Genomic DNA, 15,508 nt, shown 5'->3' on the forward strand with positions numbered 1-15,508 from the left:
GAGAAATATGCAGTGGTGTTAGTCAGCAGTTGGTAACATTTATTTATTAGTTGCAAGTAAGGCTTACATTAACACTGCAATGAAGTTACTATGAAATTCCCCTTGTCGCCACACTCCAGCACCTGTTTGGGTCAATGCTCCTAACCAGCAGGTCTTTCAGATTGTGGGAGGAAACTGGAGCACCCACACAGACAGCGACCCAAGCCGGGAATCAAATCCGGGTGAGGCAGTAGTGCTAACTGTTGTGCCAGCATGCCACCCATGAGGATCACTGCTATTTTTGATGTATAGTAATGGCTGGAATCAAATATACAGGGCATAATTACAATGTTTTTAGATGGCGCAAAACTTGGCCATGTAGTAAACAATATGGAGACTCATAATAGACATCAGGAGGACATAACAGATGCATTTCAACACAGAAAAATATGAAGTAATACATTTTGATACAAAGAATGAGGAGAGACAACATTAGCTAAAAGGTCCAATTTTACGGGGGTTCTAGGAGCAGTAGGACTAAGATGTACATACAAACCTCTGAAGGTGGCAGAATAAGTTAACAAAGCTCTTATAAAAGCTATTCAGAATTTCTGACTGTACTCATAGGGCAAGATTTTCAATGTGGAATGTGTGGGAATTGGAAAGCAGATCCAAAGTGAAAATGGAGCTAGGAAAGGGTGATGAAAGCTGATCAAAAAGCATGCTTCCATTTGCTCTAGTTTGGTAGATAAGTGTGAGACTCTCTAGCCCTCACCCCCATGTCCTCACCTCTTCCATGGCCTATTCTTACATGCTCCATATCCACTCACCCCTTTCCTACTATGTACAGAGCTCACACGCCTTAAAATAGCATCTGGAAATCCTTGAAATGCTTATAAAACTGTCAAACAAACAGTTCCACAAACATAAGCATATTAGAACCTCAAAAAACCATCATGATAAACGGTCATTCAAAAACACTTAAAATATAATCCTGGTAGAACCTCATAAAACTGTCAAAATAAACAGTCATTCAAAAAGCACTTCTAATAATATTTCTGATTAAGAGGTCATAAAACTGTAAATTAACAAAACTCTCAGTCCCTTTGATACCTGTATAAATAACCTGTATTGAATTGAACCCATTAGTGGGTTTGGAAATCAACCAAACATTCATAATGGAGTTCTGCGACATAACTGTGTCAACAAAACCTGTGTCACCAGCTGAACATTAATAAATTCAAAGACATTCATTCAATGTCTTTGAATGAAGACATTCAAAGAGCTCATCCAATTATTAAAACTTTGAAGTAGTGAAACAGGTGGACAAGGTGAAATTAAATGAAAAGATTAAAGAGGTCAGTTGACATAGTCAAAGCCAACCGGTATTCCAGTCATCTCAAAAAACTATCCCAATCCCATGTGCTTTAATTTTACATACTGATCTCTTACGTGGGACCTTATCAAAAGCCTTCTGAAAGTCCAAATAAACCACATCCACTGGCTCCCCTTCATCAACTCTACAAGCTGCATCTTCAAAGAATTCCAATAACTTTGTCAAACATGATTTACCTTTCATAAATCAATGCTGGCTCTATCCAATACTGCCATTATTTTCTCTAGCATGATCTCTAGCATTTTCTCCACAACTGATGTCAGACTGTATGGTCTATAATTACTTGTTTTCTCTCTATCTCCCTTTTTAAAAAGTCAAGTTACATTAGCTATTTCTAATGAATAGGAGCTGTCCCAGAGTCTGTAGAACCTTGAAGATGACCACCACGAGGTATCCATTATTTCTAGGGTCACCTCCTTACATATGCTGGGATGTAGATTATCAGACCCTGGGGATTTATTGGCCTTCAATCCCATCAATTTTCCCAACGCCATTTCCCTATTAATACCGATTTCCTTCAGTTCCTCTCTCTCACTAAACCTTGTGTTCCTGAACAGTTCTGATACGTTCCTCCTTTGTGAAGACAACCAAAGAATATATTTAGCTGGTCAGCTATTTCTTTCTTTCCATTATAAATTTCCCTGTTTCTGACTGTAATGGACCTACATTTATCTTCACCAATCTTTTTCTTTTCACATACCTGTAGAAGCTTTTACAGTTAGTTTTTATGTTCCCTGCAAGCTTACTCTTGTACTCTTATTTTCCCCTTTATTTTCCTTTGCTGAATTCTGAACTACTCCTAGTCCTCACATCTGGTTGTTTTTCTGGCCAATTTATATGCCTCTTCAAAGATTAACTACTAATTTCCCTTATTTAAGTTCCCTTATTTAAGTTCCCTTCTTTAGGTACTTTGTCTTTCTTTAGAAATTGCTGTTTATGCAATTTAATTCATGACATCACTCGCTCCCTAATTCCAAAAATAAATGATAATGCATATAGTTAGAAACTTACATCTAGGTGGAACTCTTGTCTTGAATGCATGGAATGATAGAATCTCATAGCTCAGAAGGCAACTGGCCCAACATACCTGAACCTGGTCTTTAGAAGAGTTATCCAGTTGCCATTTCTGCTCTTCCATCCAAATTTTTATTTTTTATGTATATATCCAATTCCATTTTGTAATTTACTATTGCGTCTGCCTCCGTTACCCTTTCAGGGAGTGCATTCCAGATCATAACTATTTGTGTAAGAAAAAAAAATCTCCCATCTGGTTTGCTAAGTGTCTGGCATAATTTCCTTGCTTTTATACTCTATGGGCCCGATTTTACCATCATGTTGTGCCCATTTTTGGGCGCAGAAACTTGGTAAAGTTGGTCATGAGGCGAGTAGTGCAATCCGCATCCACCTCAGTGCCGATTCCCCCTTTACCAAGGCCCGAAAATGGCTGTGATTGGGACAGCGCTCAAAGCAAATGCATTTGCATGCATTTAATTTGATTTAATGGGCTGGACACCCACCTTTACCGGTACTTGCTCCTTTACCACTGCTTTCACCCATCCAGAATTGGCGTGAAACAGACATGCACCATTTAAGTCTGATTCAAGCGTTCCGTCAGTGGGGAGATAGGTGCCTAGCGTCTGACAGCTCTCTGTTTGAGATCAGTTGAGGGGGATGGGGGGAAGAGGGGGAGTCCACTGCCACTCTGCCTGAGATCAGTGGAGGGGAAGGGGGGGTCTACTGCCACTCTGCCTGAGACAACTGGGGAGGAAAGGGGGGTGTCCACTGCCACTCTGCTTGAAATCAGTGGGGGGTAGGGGGAAGGGGCCCGCAATTGGCCTGGGTGGTGGGAGGGGTGGGGTTGGGGGAATAAGAGGGTCAGTAATGTTGAGAGGGGAGGTGGGGCAATGTCTCTGGGGGCTGGGGGAGGCATCAGCCCCAAAGTGATATGGCAGGAGAACAGCATTCTTTTTTTCTCTGCACATGTGCAGTTGGAGGTGCCGATTGGAGCTGCAGGATTTTGGGCGCAATCAGTCTCACCCACAGGCTTGTGCAACACAATTTAGACTTGCTGATATTTTTGCAGGCAGAGAGCGTATGAGGGCACCTGAGAATGGGTCCAAAAGTCGGATCTGAAACACTCCTAGTTTCAAATCCGTCCAGCACTTAGAATCAAAATGTTAAAATAGGGCCCAAAGTCAAGTGAAGTGTCCCACAAGTTTTTTTTAATAAGCCAATAAATTTGTTCAATCATGGTCAAGAGATTTGTGTATGTGAACTCTCGGGCCTCTGAGCTCCTGCACCTTCTTTAAAATTGTACCATTTAGTTTATAATGTCTGCCATGTTTTTATTCTTCTTCCCAAAAAGTTATCACTTCACACTTCTCAGTATGAAACACCACCTGCCAGATCTTAGCCCATTTCACCAAAGCAAATGCATATGTTGCATTATTGCTGTGGCTCTACTCTGATATTGCTTTGATTATCCTGAGAGATACAACATTTTTCAGCTTACAAAACATTTAAGTATTTAAAATGTACTGTGTCCTTCCATTTCTCACATTCACTGATAACTTATAGAATTGGACTGCCCATTTGAGAGATAATTCTCATTTGTTAGCAGCATCTAACAGAACAATAGATGTTCTCTGTGCTGAGTAAATGCAGAGACAAAATGCTGAGGTTAGCTATATACTTGAAGTGCATGCAGTGCTTTTTTTGCTGCAGACTCTGCTAAATGAAGTCATTTCTGGTCAGATATATATTTTAATAAAAATTAGTCAGGTCGATTTTGAAGTGCTTACTTACTATGTCACTTGGGTAATGTGGTAAAGTTGTTGTGGATTCTTGGATCCAGGCAGCAGCATTTGTTGTTGTGGGAATAAACTGATGGAAAAGTAGGATGCCAAGCAGGCCAGAGAGAAGCACATATTAAGAAAGATAAACAGATGGGGAGCAAATAAAAAAGTGGGGATCTAGCATAAATAGCATTAAGGAAAAAAGTGCAACTGATCCCAGAGAATGAGAAGCAGATACTGGAGACCAGAAAGAAAAAGAAAATAAGTTTATAGAGGCTCTATTTATTTTCTTGTCTTTTTGGTATTGATTTTATATATCCTTGCTTTGCTTTGTGATGGTTTTCCCTTCTTGCTTGATGCTGCACTATTAAAGCAATGATTCAATTAACTTACATTCTGCACACATACAAATGTTGAACACATATTATAATTGAATTGAATATGAAGTAGACTGGGATTTATCACTGTATGACTGACTCTATGACTGAAGTAAATGGAAAATTATTTTGTCCATTTAACATGAATGCATTGGCACAATACAGCCGAAGTTCAAATTTCTGTAGATAGCTGAGACAAATGAAATATTTCCATCTCTTTAATGTACATATACTCATTTAACTGTATATCTAGCCCTACACACTTTTAATATAATTACAATTTCTCAACTTTGAACTAGATGGTTCTCTGTTATGGCATAACAATAATGTAATAATGTTCCACTATGCAATCTCACTATTTCCTTGAAATAAGGGAGCAAAACAATACTCTGGAGAAAATAACTTTATGATGATGAGTAATATTTGGATAGATGAAATCATGGTATATTGAAATTACTGGAACCTTAGGCAAGGTAGCTGTGTGTAGATGATGAATAATGGCATGATCCATGATAATGATATTAGATAGTTTGCTCTTATTCATCTTTGTCTACAAAGTGTCTTGATTCACATTTTTCAGAGAATTTTTGTGTAATTGATATTTTCATAATCATAGCAAACAAACTGTCAACTAATCTGAATCAAAATACGGAATGCAAGAGAGCTGAAAAAAATTGTGGAAATATTTGACTTCCAATATTTTAATGGATATAAAACTTAAGTGTATACAAACCACAGGGTTAATGACAGCACATGTATTTTGCTTGTACTGTACAGCCATGAGTTGGAATGAAGGACTTAAAATTCAAATGAAATAATCTATGTAACAAATTTGCTTTGGTCAACAGTTTTCTACTATTTACGACTTTGTCTAAGTGACCACTTTCAATGTCTGAAGCTAAGTAGTGAATGCTAATGGGCTATTTACAATAGAGCATGAATCTGTGGTCAGTGTCCCACAACCCCCACAAACAAACAATCACTCACACACACACACACACACACACACACACACACACACACACTCCACTTTTCACTGAGGATTGCTGGATATTAGAAGAAGCTTAGGATGTTCTTTGTGTGGAAAATCCATTCTGTTTACATGATACAAAATAGAGAAATGTAGTAGCATGAACAGAAGGTTTGTTTTTTGGATATAAAATAATGGGTCAAACTGTTGCTTGGACTGCAACATTTTGAAGAGTGGTACATCTTGGGTCTTTTTCGCATCTTGATTTTGAAAAAAATGATTTAGAAATGATATGAAACACAGATATAGTTACAATCCTTGGCCAGACCCTGGGACATTGGGGGAGATCCAGGAAACAATGGTACTTTGTTTAAAGTAGGTTACGTTTGAAATTCAAAACGCCTGCTTTTGGAATAAAGCCACAGGATTCCATGGGTTTTGAACAAACAAAAACAATCTGTTCTATACAGGTCCAGGAAGATAAAACGATTTCCAAATCTGTCTTGAACTTTAACATTCAGGGTAAGTATGAGTTGCATGTGAATTGGCAGACAAACTGTGGTCAGACACACCAGACCACAGAGTAAATGATGGATGCAACCAAATTGGATTCCATGGCTTCTCAACAAATCATCCAGATCTTAGTTCAACTGTGAGTCAACCAATCTCACTGAAACCTTGTCTTTTTAATGAGTGTTCCTAATCCCACTTGAAGATCTCTCTAAAAGTTGCTCTCACTTGATTAGCTTTAAAAATAGTCCATCTCATAGGGTTTTGATCTTGTCTTCCAGGATTCCCAAGTACAGTAGCGTATAAGCACACTTTCAAACCTATGACCATACCAATCAAAACACTGCCACTCCAAAGGGGCACCTTTACACAATATCTGCTTCCCGCAGCTCTTTCTTTAGGTTGAAGCCTAGTTGTATGGAACTTGTTGGCTGGCAGACCCCTGAAGCTGACGGTCTGAAGAAGAGCCAGGCACTGACAGTTGAAGTGATCTATCAAAACAATCACAGAGAGTCCCTCCCTTGTTACTAGGCAGGAACCAATGTAAGAAACAATGGAACATCCTGTACCTTAAATGTAATAATCTCTCACACAGGGACCAAAAGATCAATGGTTTCATGACTATGTGAAATCTTTAATGTAAGTGGAGGATTTGGCAAACAGTGATAAGGACACTTATACCAATATATCTTTCTGAATTCTATAAGTTCATCTGGACCTCCTTTTGAGCCCAGAATCAACACAGTGTGCACACAATTATTTGGATGCAAGTAAGTGGTGAAACTAGTCAAGGAATCTCATTGGTCTGAAGTAGGTAGACTGCCAGCATTAATCACAACATTAATTGGCAGCTCCCCTTATCAGGGGCATGAATATTGGGTGTCCTGGTACTATTCAATGGTAGCCAGCGTTTTTTAAAATGGCTACAAGAACAGGCCAGAGGCTGGGAGTTCTGTGGTGAGTAACTCACCTTCTGTCTCTCTGAATTCTGCCTACCCTCTACAAGATACAAATCAGGAATGTGATGGAATAATTTCCACTTGCCTGGATGAGTGTAGCTCCAACAATAATCAAAAAGCTTGATACTCTCCAGGACAAAGTAGTTCGCTTGATCAGCACTCCATCCACTTCCAGTGTGTACCATCTATAAGATGCACTGCAGTAATTCTCCTGGCTTCCTCTGTAGCAACATGAAATCTTGCGACCTCTATCACCTTTAAGGACAAGGACAGCAAATGTATGGGAATGTGCAAATTCCCCTCCAAGTCTCACACCATACAGACTTGGAGCTATATCATTGTCCCTTCACTGTCACTGGATCAAGTCCTGAAAATATCTTCCTAACAGCAACATAGGTGAAACTACATAAGATAGACTGCAGCAGTTCACCACCATCTTCCCAAGGGCACTAAATGGTGGCCTTGCCAGTGACGACAACACTCCACGAAAGGATTTAAAACTGGAGAAGTTATTAAACTTCTTGATCTTGTTTTTATTTGCATTGTATCTGATCTTCATATTCGTAGTTATCTAAGAAAAGGACCTTTGTTGTAATAGTGCTGAAGAACATTCAGAAAGTAGTTAGAAGGAGTAAGCCAAATGTTAGGACTGTGGTACAGGGTTTAATTAGGAGAATCTCTCCCACAACTTGTGGCCGTCCATCACTGACAGCAATGCTCTTCATTATTATCCTCTTCTTCCTCAATCCTTTCTTCAAGTTGTTCCTGTGCTGCTTGTTCTTGTGGTGGCTGCAATACTTGAAATTTTCAAATGGCATAGTTGTGCAGTATGCAGCAGACCATCACAAATCTAAAGCCTCTCGCAGGGCTATACTTGAGGATAACACTGGGTTGGCCCAGGCATTAGAATCTTTTCTTTAGGATGTCCCTGGTTTGCTGAATGACTGCTTTAGATTGAGTGGGGCTCTCATTGTATTGATACTCAACTGTTGTGCTGGGGAATAGGTAATGTTAAAATCAGGCCAGGTCTGTCAGCATTTTGTGAAACAGCTGTTCATTTAAATTTGTTGTTTTATAGGTATTTGTTGTACCTTCAAATTAAAAGGGACATATTTCATGGACGCTTGCTTTGCTCGTTGTCAGATGCTGCTTCCTTGGGTGCATATACTTTACAAGGTAGGTTCCTGAACCCAATATGATCCAGTTCAGCACATTATTAGGATTAACTTATCTTGAAAAAGTTGTTTGCAAACCAAATATCATCCAACTGATAAGGTTAATCCTTGTTCTAAAATGAAATGGGTCAGCTTATTGTTTTACATTATTTTCTAATGTAACAATGGTCAGCATTTTTACACACTGAGCATAGCTTTATAGAATTTTGCACAGGCTGAGCACTGAAATAGCAAATGAACTACAGATTGACCACTACCTGCTACCACTGTTACAAGGAAGGTACAACATGTAGCTGTATAAAAAAAGAGAGAAATTGTCAACATAAGGACTTAGATTACATAAATATTGTACTCCAGTCAATTAAACTCATAAAATAGTTTCAGTATAGAAGAAATCCATTTGGTCCATTGAGTTCTTGCCACTATAATGTCCTTATCTTTTGCCATTCCATGTATTCTTTTTCCCTTGAGATGCTTATCCAGTTCCATTTTGAAAGCCACGATTAAATTGGTGTGCATTGCAGTTTCAGATCACAACCACTCACTGCATCAAAATGTTTTTCCTCGTATTACCTTTGGTTTTTTTGTCAATCACATTAAATCTGTCATCTCTGACCCTTGAATCTTCTGTTACTGAGAACATTTTCTCTATCCAGATCTTTCAAGATTTTGAACACCTTTATCAAATTTCCTTTCCATTTTCTCTCAAGAGAACAGCCCCAGCTTTTCCAGCCTAAATACAAAACTGAAGTCCTCCCCCCCCCCTTCCTGAAACCATTCTCGTAAATCTTTGTCACAGCCTCTCTAAAGCCTTCGCTTTCTAAAGTGCGGTGCCCAGAATTGGATACGTTACTCCAGTTGTGGTCAAACCAGGGTTTTATAAAGTTCATTATAAGAACATAAGAATATAAGAAATAGGAGCAGGAGTAGGCCATCCAGCCCTTCGAGCCTGCCCCGCCATTCAGTAAGATCATGGCTGATCTGTCGCTGCTCAGTTCCACTTTCCCGCCCTCTCCCCATAACCCTTAATCCCCTCTCTTATCAAAAACCCATCAACCCGCGTCTTAAAAATATTTAGCGAGGCAGCCTCCACCACTTCAACGGGCAGAGAATTCTAGAGATTCACCACCCTTTGAGTGAAGAAGTTCCTCCTCAACTCCGTTCTAAACCGCCTCCCCTTTATCTTGAGGCTGTGCCCCCTAGTCCTACTGTCTTTTTTGAGCGGGAAGAGTCTCTCCACCTCTATCCTATCCATCCCATTCATCATCTTATACGTCTCAATGAGATCTCCCCTCATTCTTCTAAATTCTAACGAGTACAAGCCTAGTTTATTCAGCTTCTCCTCATAGCTCAACCCCTCAACTCCGGTATCAGCCTAGTAAACCTCCTCTGCACTCCCTCCAAGGCCAAAATATCTTTGCGCGGGTGCGGCGCCCAAAACTGCACACAGTACTCCAGCTGCGGCCTCACCAATGCCCTATACAGCTGCAGCAAGACCTCCCTACTTTTATGTTCAATCCCCCTCGCTATGAAGGCCAGCATCCCATTCGCCTTCCTGACCACCTGCTGCACCTGCAAGCTGGGTTTTTGCGACTCATGCACAAGAACCCCGAGGTCCCTCTGCACCGCCGCCTGCTGCAGTTTTTCGCCCCGTAAGTAATAGTCCTTCCTACCATTCTTCCTACCAAAGTGGACCACCTCACACTTGCCAACATTAAATTCCATTTGCCATTTCCTGGCCCATTCGCCCAGCCTATCTAGATCCTTCTGCAGACTCTCCACACCCTCCGCACAATTTGCCATTCCCCCAATCTTGGTGTCATCAGCAAATTTCGACACCCTACACTTGGTTCCCTCCTCCAGATCATCTATATAACCTCTTAAACCTCTGATTATAAACTTACAAAGATCTGTGGTATGATCTGACTGAACTAGAAATTATGCATTGAGGTGAGTAGATGCTGCTTGCTTTATTTTTCTTCGGATTGGAATTTTTTATGGTGAAACATTTTTCTTGAGCATTGCTCCCTGTAAGTTGACTGCATACAACAAAAAAAAGACATTGCTATGGAATATATTTTGCTCTGCACGTTTTGTTGGAGACATGGAGGTAGGTTTTTTATGTGGAACAGAAATGTAACCTCATTGATTAAGACTTCTGTTGTGCCCTTAACAGATTCCTATTGAAATTTTCACCTCCTTCTGAGGAGAGCTCACCAAGTGAGAGAGAGAAAGTGACTGAGGTTGCTGTCTGATTTTCCCATTCTCATGCAGTTTAACGGGTTACTGGCCTCTAGGGCAGTTAATGAGGAATCATTAAATTTTGAACACTGGGGAGTTGAACCAGTCAGCCTGTAATTGATTAATTTGCCTTTGAGACATTTAAAACCATAACCCTCGCCCACCCCACATGTCAGAATGGCTATGGAGAAAATGTTTCCATTTGTGGGTGTGTTCAGAATAATTGTGGGGGTGGAAATGGGATATAAGAGCCAGTAATAGACCAAGCAAAGAAATTAGGAGGAATTTCTTTACACAGCAAGTGCTGAGAGTGTGGAATGTACAGCCATATAGAATGGTTTAATACAAAGTTTCAACATATTTCATGATTATTTGAGGGAGAAGGGAATAGTGAGATGGCAGCAGGGTGAAAAGAAGTAATTTGACTGGGATGTGCTTTTGTGAAGTATAAAAAACAACATAGACTAGTAGTGCTAAGTGTATTTTTCCTGTGATGTGGTGCAGATTGTAGCAAAAGTGCTGCATTCCCACAAAGGTCACTTGCGGTACTTTCCAATTCAAGTGACATTGAGCGTAAAATATAACAGGCAAATCAATGGGTGTTTTTATTTTTTTAGCTGTTTCACTCTTGCTATTGTGAGTAGTGGGGCACATTTTGTCAAGGCACATCCCAGGGGATGGAAGATTTCCTGACATAGCTACTGGCTTTGGTAGCCAAAATCTGGCGCAGGGTACCCTGATACGCAGACAGAACAGAAGAAAATCGGGGAACGTGGAGGAAAATCAGGGAACGTGGAGGAAAATCAGGGAACGTGGAGGAAAATCAGGGAACGTGGAGGAAAATCGGGGAACGTGGAGGAAAATCAGGTTTCTTCCAACTGTCTGTGGTCATTGGTATGGCAGGGTGTCCCTTCAAACTCAAGATGACAATTCAGTATCCTAACTCTTAAACTCGGCAGCTATTCTCTCAATCTCTTGCCATTACTTCGGGCAATTTCACTTGGATACCACATTAATTTAGAATGTCACTGGAGCACTTGCCAGGGTATCAGGGAAGAAGTGAGGCTTAATTTGCTGCAAATAAGGAGGAAATTCAAGAACAATGATGATTACACTTAAGGAAGTGCTGGAAATGATGCATTGAAAGAGGATAGAAGATTGGGATCAGATGCTCTCAATAGAGGGTAATTTTGACTTAGAGCAACAACATTATCTTATCAGCTGCATGTCATGCATCTTACCAGATTTTCATTCCTATTGACTTGAATACTTAAACAAAAGTTATACATTTCTTTTGAATGACTCTTTTGTGGATCAAATGGAGAACAGATGGAAATAAATTATATGCTGTGTCTAGATAATAATGGGCAAATAAACAACAACTAGCAGAGTGTGAGGCCAGACCTATGATGACTATCGTTTGATGTAGCAGGCAGTTTAACTTAACTCTCCTGGCTACTACAATTTAGAAACCATCATGAGAGAATTGATTTGGCATGTATTTCAGTGTTATTGGTGGGATGAATTCTGCCTCAGGGTTGTTTAATAGCTGATACTAGAAACTTTGTGCAACAGATCATTTGTTTTCAATTGCCTAATAAAATTGATTCCAGTAATTAGCAGAATATTTATAAACAATGCTCATAAATGCATTGTAAAGTTTATTGCTGGAGTGTCAGTGTAGTTTGCAAAAAAAATGAAGAAAATGGACTGTTCATAAATAATTGGTTCAACAGCATTCTGAAATTCATTGTTTTATGAATTTTCAGTTAACAAATGGTACTTTTTTTTGGAAAATAAGTTTCACTTGGAAATATTTAATAATTAACATTCCAATTATTTCATTTGCAGAATAGTCCTTCATATTTTTAAAGATGTTTCTCTCTTGGCAGCTGAGTTGGGTGATTATGAGCCACATGAACACCCAGAGGGTTATGTGAGTGAAATCAAGTTGTTTCCCAAGCAAACACAAAAACTGGAAAGAAAAATGGAACAGATTCATAAAAATGAACTAAGGTATTTCATAACGCGTTTGGGTCTTGGTCATTTCCCGGATAACTCAGTTTCTGTGTTCTGGATTATCCTAAATGGGGAATTTGTAGCATTTTATGGCATATTTTAATTGAGTACCTTTATTGACCGTGATATGGTTTTGGCTGTATGTCCAGGATACTGAACAAAAAACATTTCTTAAGTAGCTTTTTCACTAATGGATCTGCCATGTGCATGCAAAGAATCTTACTCTCAGCAGAGCATCACAAGCGAATAGCTAGCATTTTTACAATTTGTGTCTATACAACAGATTTGATACTTTAATTCCTTGAGAAGAATATTTTTTCATAATGTCTATGCTAATCAATGTTGTATTTAAGCATTATAGATACAGTTACATTAATACTACACTATACTTTTTCCAGCCAGTGATTTGTATGCCTCCACACACTTGAGCATAAGTGTTTGGCTAAACTTCAATGCAGTACTGAGATACACTGCATTTTCAGTCCTATTGTTATTCGGAAAGTTCACTGGCCAGATTACTGCTCTTGTTAATGAAGCACTGGTTTTGGCTATTCACGTTGCTGATAACTGTCTACAGACTTCTCATGGGATGGTCAATAGACATGTTCACACATCTGGCATATTTAGTAGTGCAGCACCCTCGACAAGGAATCTGTGAATAAGGCAAACACCAGTACCATTCTTCAACCAATCAGATTGAAGAATGCTCACTGAGATACCAAGGAATCAAACAGGGAAGTTCAAAATGGGAATTATATTTTCATGATATAGAGAATGTAAAATATAGACTGGGAAATAGAAATAGGATTACAGAGTGAGAGTGAAAAAAACAAAAGATGTAAGAACAAATTTAAGATCTGAAATGCATCGTGTAACAGTGTGATGGAGGTAGATTTGAATGAGATTTTCAAATAAAAATTATCTGAAAGGAAAATATCTGCAGGATTCAGGTGGGGGAGTGAGACTAGCTGTGAAAGGTGCTATATAAATGCACATCTTTATTATTGAAACAGCAGCTATATTTAGAAAATACTTAATTGGCGGTAAAGCACTTCAGAAGGTTGTAAAATGTGCTGTATAAATGCCAGATTTTTCTTTGTTTGCTTCTTCTCTCCAGATGAGATTTTAATTCATTATATTACGGTATGTGATCCTTGATTCTTTTTCAATTCATCTACATGAATACTTTCCAAGTTTATATTAATAATTATAGATCAATTTAATCATCCTTTTAGGGGACAGAATGCAGCTGTTGCAGAACTGAATTTACTGCAGAAAGCTCATACATTGGAAACCTATGGTGTTGACCCCCATCCATGCAAGGTAACTGAGCTGTTTCTCTGTGTGCAGATGATTCAAGATATATAGACTGAAAATCATAATGTTATAAAAAGTGAGGAATAAAAGGAAAAGTACAAATGCTGTAAATCTGAAATGGAAAGAAGATGCTGTAAACACAAGGCACCTAAAAGTCAACGATAGATTAATTTATCCATGATAATGTCTCTTTTGAATGTGACTGACCAGTATTTAATGAAATATTTTACATTTTTTCTCTGAATTAGTATAGCTTATAATTTCCTCTGTTAAATCAAATATTGCTGAAAAGTTCCATTGTATTTCTACAAATTCGTCTTTGGTAGGGCCATTTGGAAGGTCTTCTATATGTTTTAAATGCTTTTGGTGTTGCACTTAAACAAACTGACTCATTGAACCATTGACAATAACAGCTGCAGTCAAATCACACAGACACTAATAGAATAGATAAATTAACATTTATTTTAAAAAGCTGAGAAAGCTGCAAACATTCATCAGGTCAGGCAGAATCTGTGGAGAAAGAAACAGATCAATTAGCTTTTCTCAGAACTTGTCATTTCAGTGAATGGTGAAAGACCTGAATTGTTAACTCTGTTTCTCCCTGCACAAATGCTGCTGCTTCTGATAAAAATTTTGAGCATGTTTGTTTTTAATAATTCCGGCATGTGTAGTACTTTAGGTTGAATGTTTATCCTTATGAATGTTTGAAACCACAATATTAAATGGAGTGGTGGCTTATTTTTGATTGTCCTTTTGGCAGCAGCATTACTCTTTACTTAGTGATAACAATGAGGTTTGAATGGCTGCCTACACCCATGAAAATACTGGCAGGTCAAAAAGTGACCTCTTGATGAGTTGCCTAACGGCCTCAAGCTGCTCAACTTCCAGTATTGCCCCCGTCCTCTGGAAAATCGTTTAAGTTGTGAATGGAACTGGCAGACCGACACTGCCATTGTTTTTGCTCCACTCTGTTTTGTTCCAATACATGATGGGAAAATTCCAGCCAAGCAGTTCCTTTGGTGAAAATATTATTAGGAAATAAATCTAACTTGTAAGACGTACTGAAAATAAGTAGTTTTAATATATGAACAAAGAAAATAAAGCTAAGGTAAGATATAAATAAAGTACATGTCATAAGTAACATTTTGCTAAACATTAATAGTTACGAATCATGAGCCAATTACTAGTCTTATAAATCCCTAAGACAGTTAATCTAACTACATATTGGTTCATATGTCAATATTAGTGAGCCACATAAATAACGTGGTCCATAAAAGGGAATAAGTCATAAATGTACTTACAAGTCCTTTTAGATGTTACCACATTATGAAGAAAATTGTAGACAATTAATCATAGTGTTTAATTGTGTTCAAAAGATCTTTAATCTTCAATAAGATCAAAATAATTGATTTTAAAATCTACTTTTACATCAAATGCTCAGGTTGTCAGATCATTTTGAGAATACGGCATGTAGTTTTAATGTACAGTATTAGAGAAGCTCAGTGGTTTTTATAATACTGGTAATACTTGGCTAATGGTAAAGTAAAGATAAGTGGGTATTTTTATTGAAATGTTCCAGTTTATATTGTTTGGTTGAACATTTAATGCTATTGTATTTATTGTTTATCAAAATCTATTGATTTACATCTCATGTCATTCATGTCTGAATGAGAAAGAAAATCATCCTTACAAACAGCATTATCTTAATTCCATTGTGATCCCGAGGCATTTCTCATAAATCCAATAAGCATTTTGCCTAAGCTTAGACTC

General features: G+C 38.5%; 1 protein-coding gene across 2 annotated transcripts in view; it reads left to right on the forward strand.

Annotated features, from left to right (window-relative positions):
- frmd3 (FERM domain containing 3) overlaps positions 1-15,508 on the forward strand; it is a 186,172-nt gene that overhangs the window by 101,872 nt on the left and 68,792 nt on the right. For both annotated transcript variants that reach the window (XM_080189680.1, XM_080189681.1), the window contains exons 5-7: positions 8,065-8,162; positions 12,295-12,418; positions 13,657-13,744. In XM_080189680.1, the coding sequence (XP_080045806.1) occupies positions 8,065-8,162; positions 12,295-12,418; positions 13,657-13,744 (310 nt within the window). The remainder of the gene's footprint in view (positions 1-8,064; positions 8,163-12,294; positions 12,419-13,656; positions 13,745-15,508) is intronic.

This window comes from Carcharhinus amblyrhynchos, chromosome 5 (assembly GCF_965287045.1).
Source record: "Carcharhinus amblyrhynchos chromosome 5, sCarAmb.v2.hapA, whole genome shotgun sequence".
Classification (NCBI taxonomy): domain Eukaryota; kingdom Metazoa; phylum Chordata; class Chondrichthyes; order Carcharhiniformes; family Carcharhinidae; genus Carcharhinus; species Carcharhinus amblyrhynchos.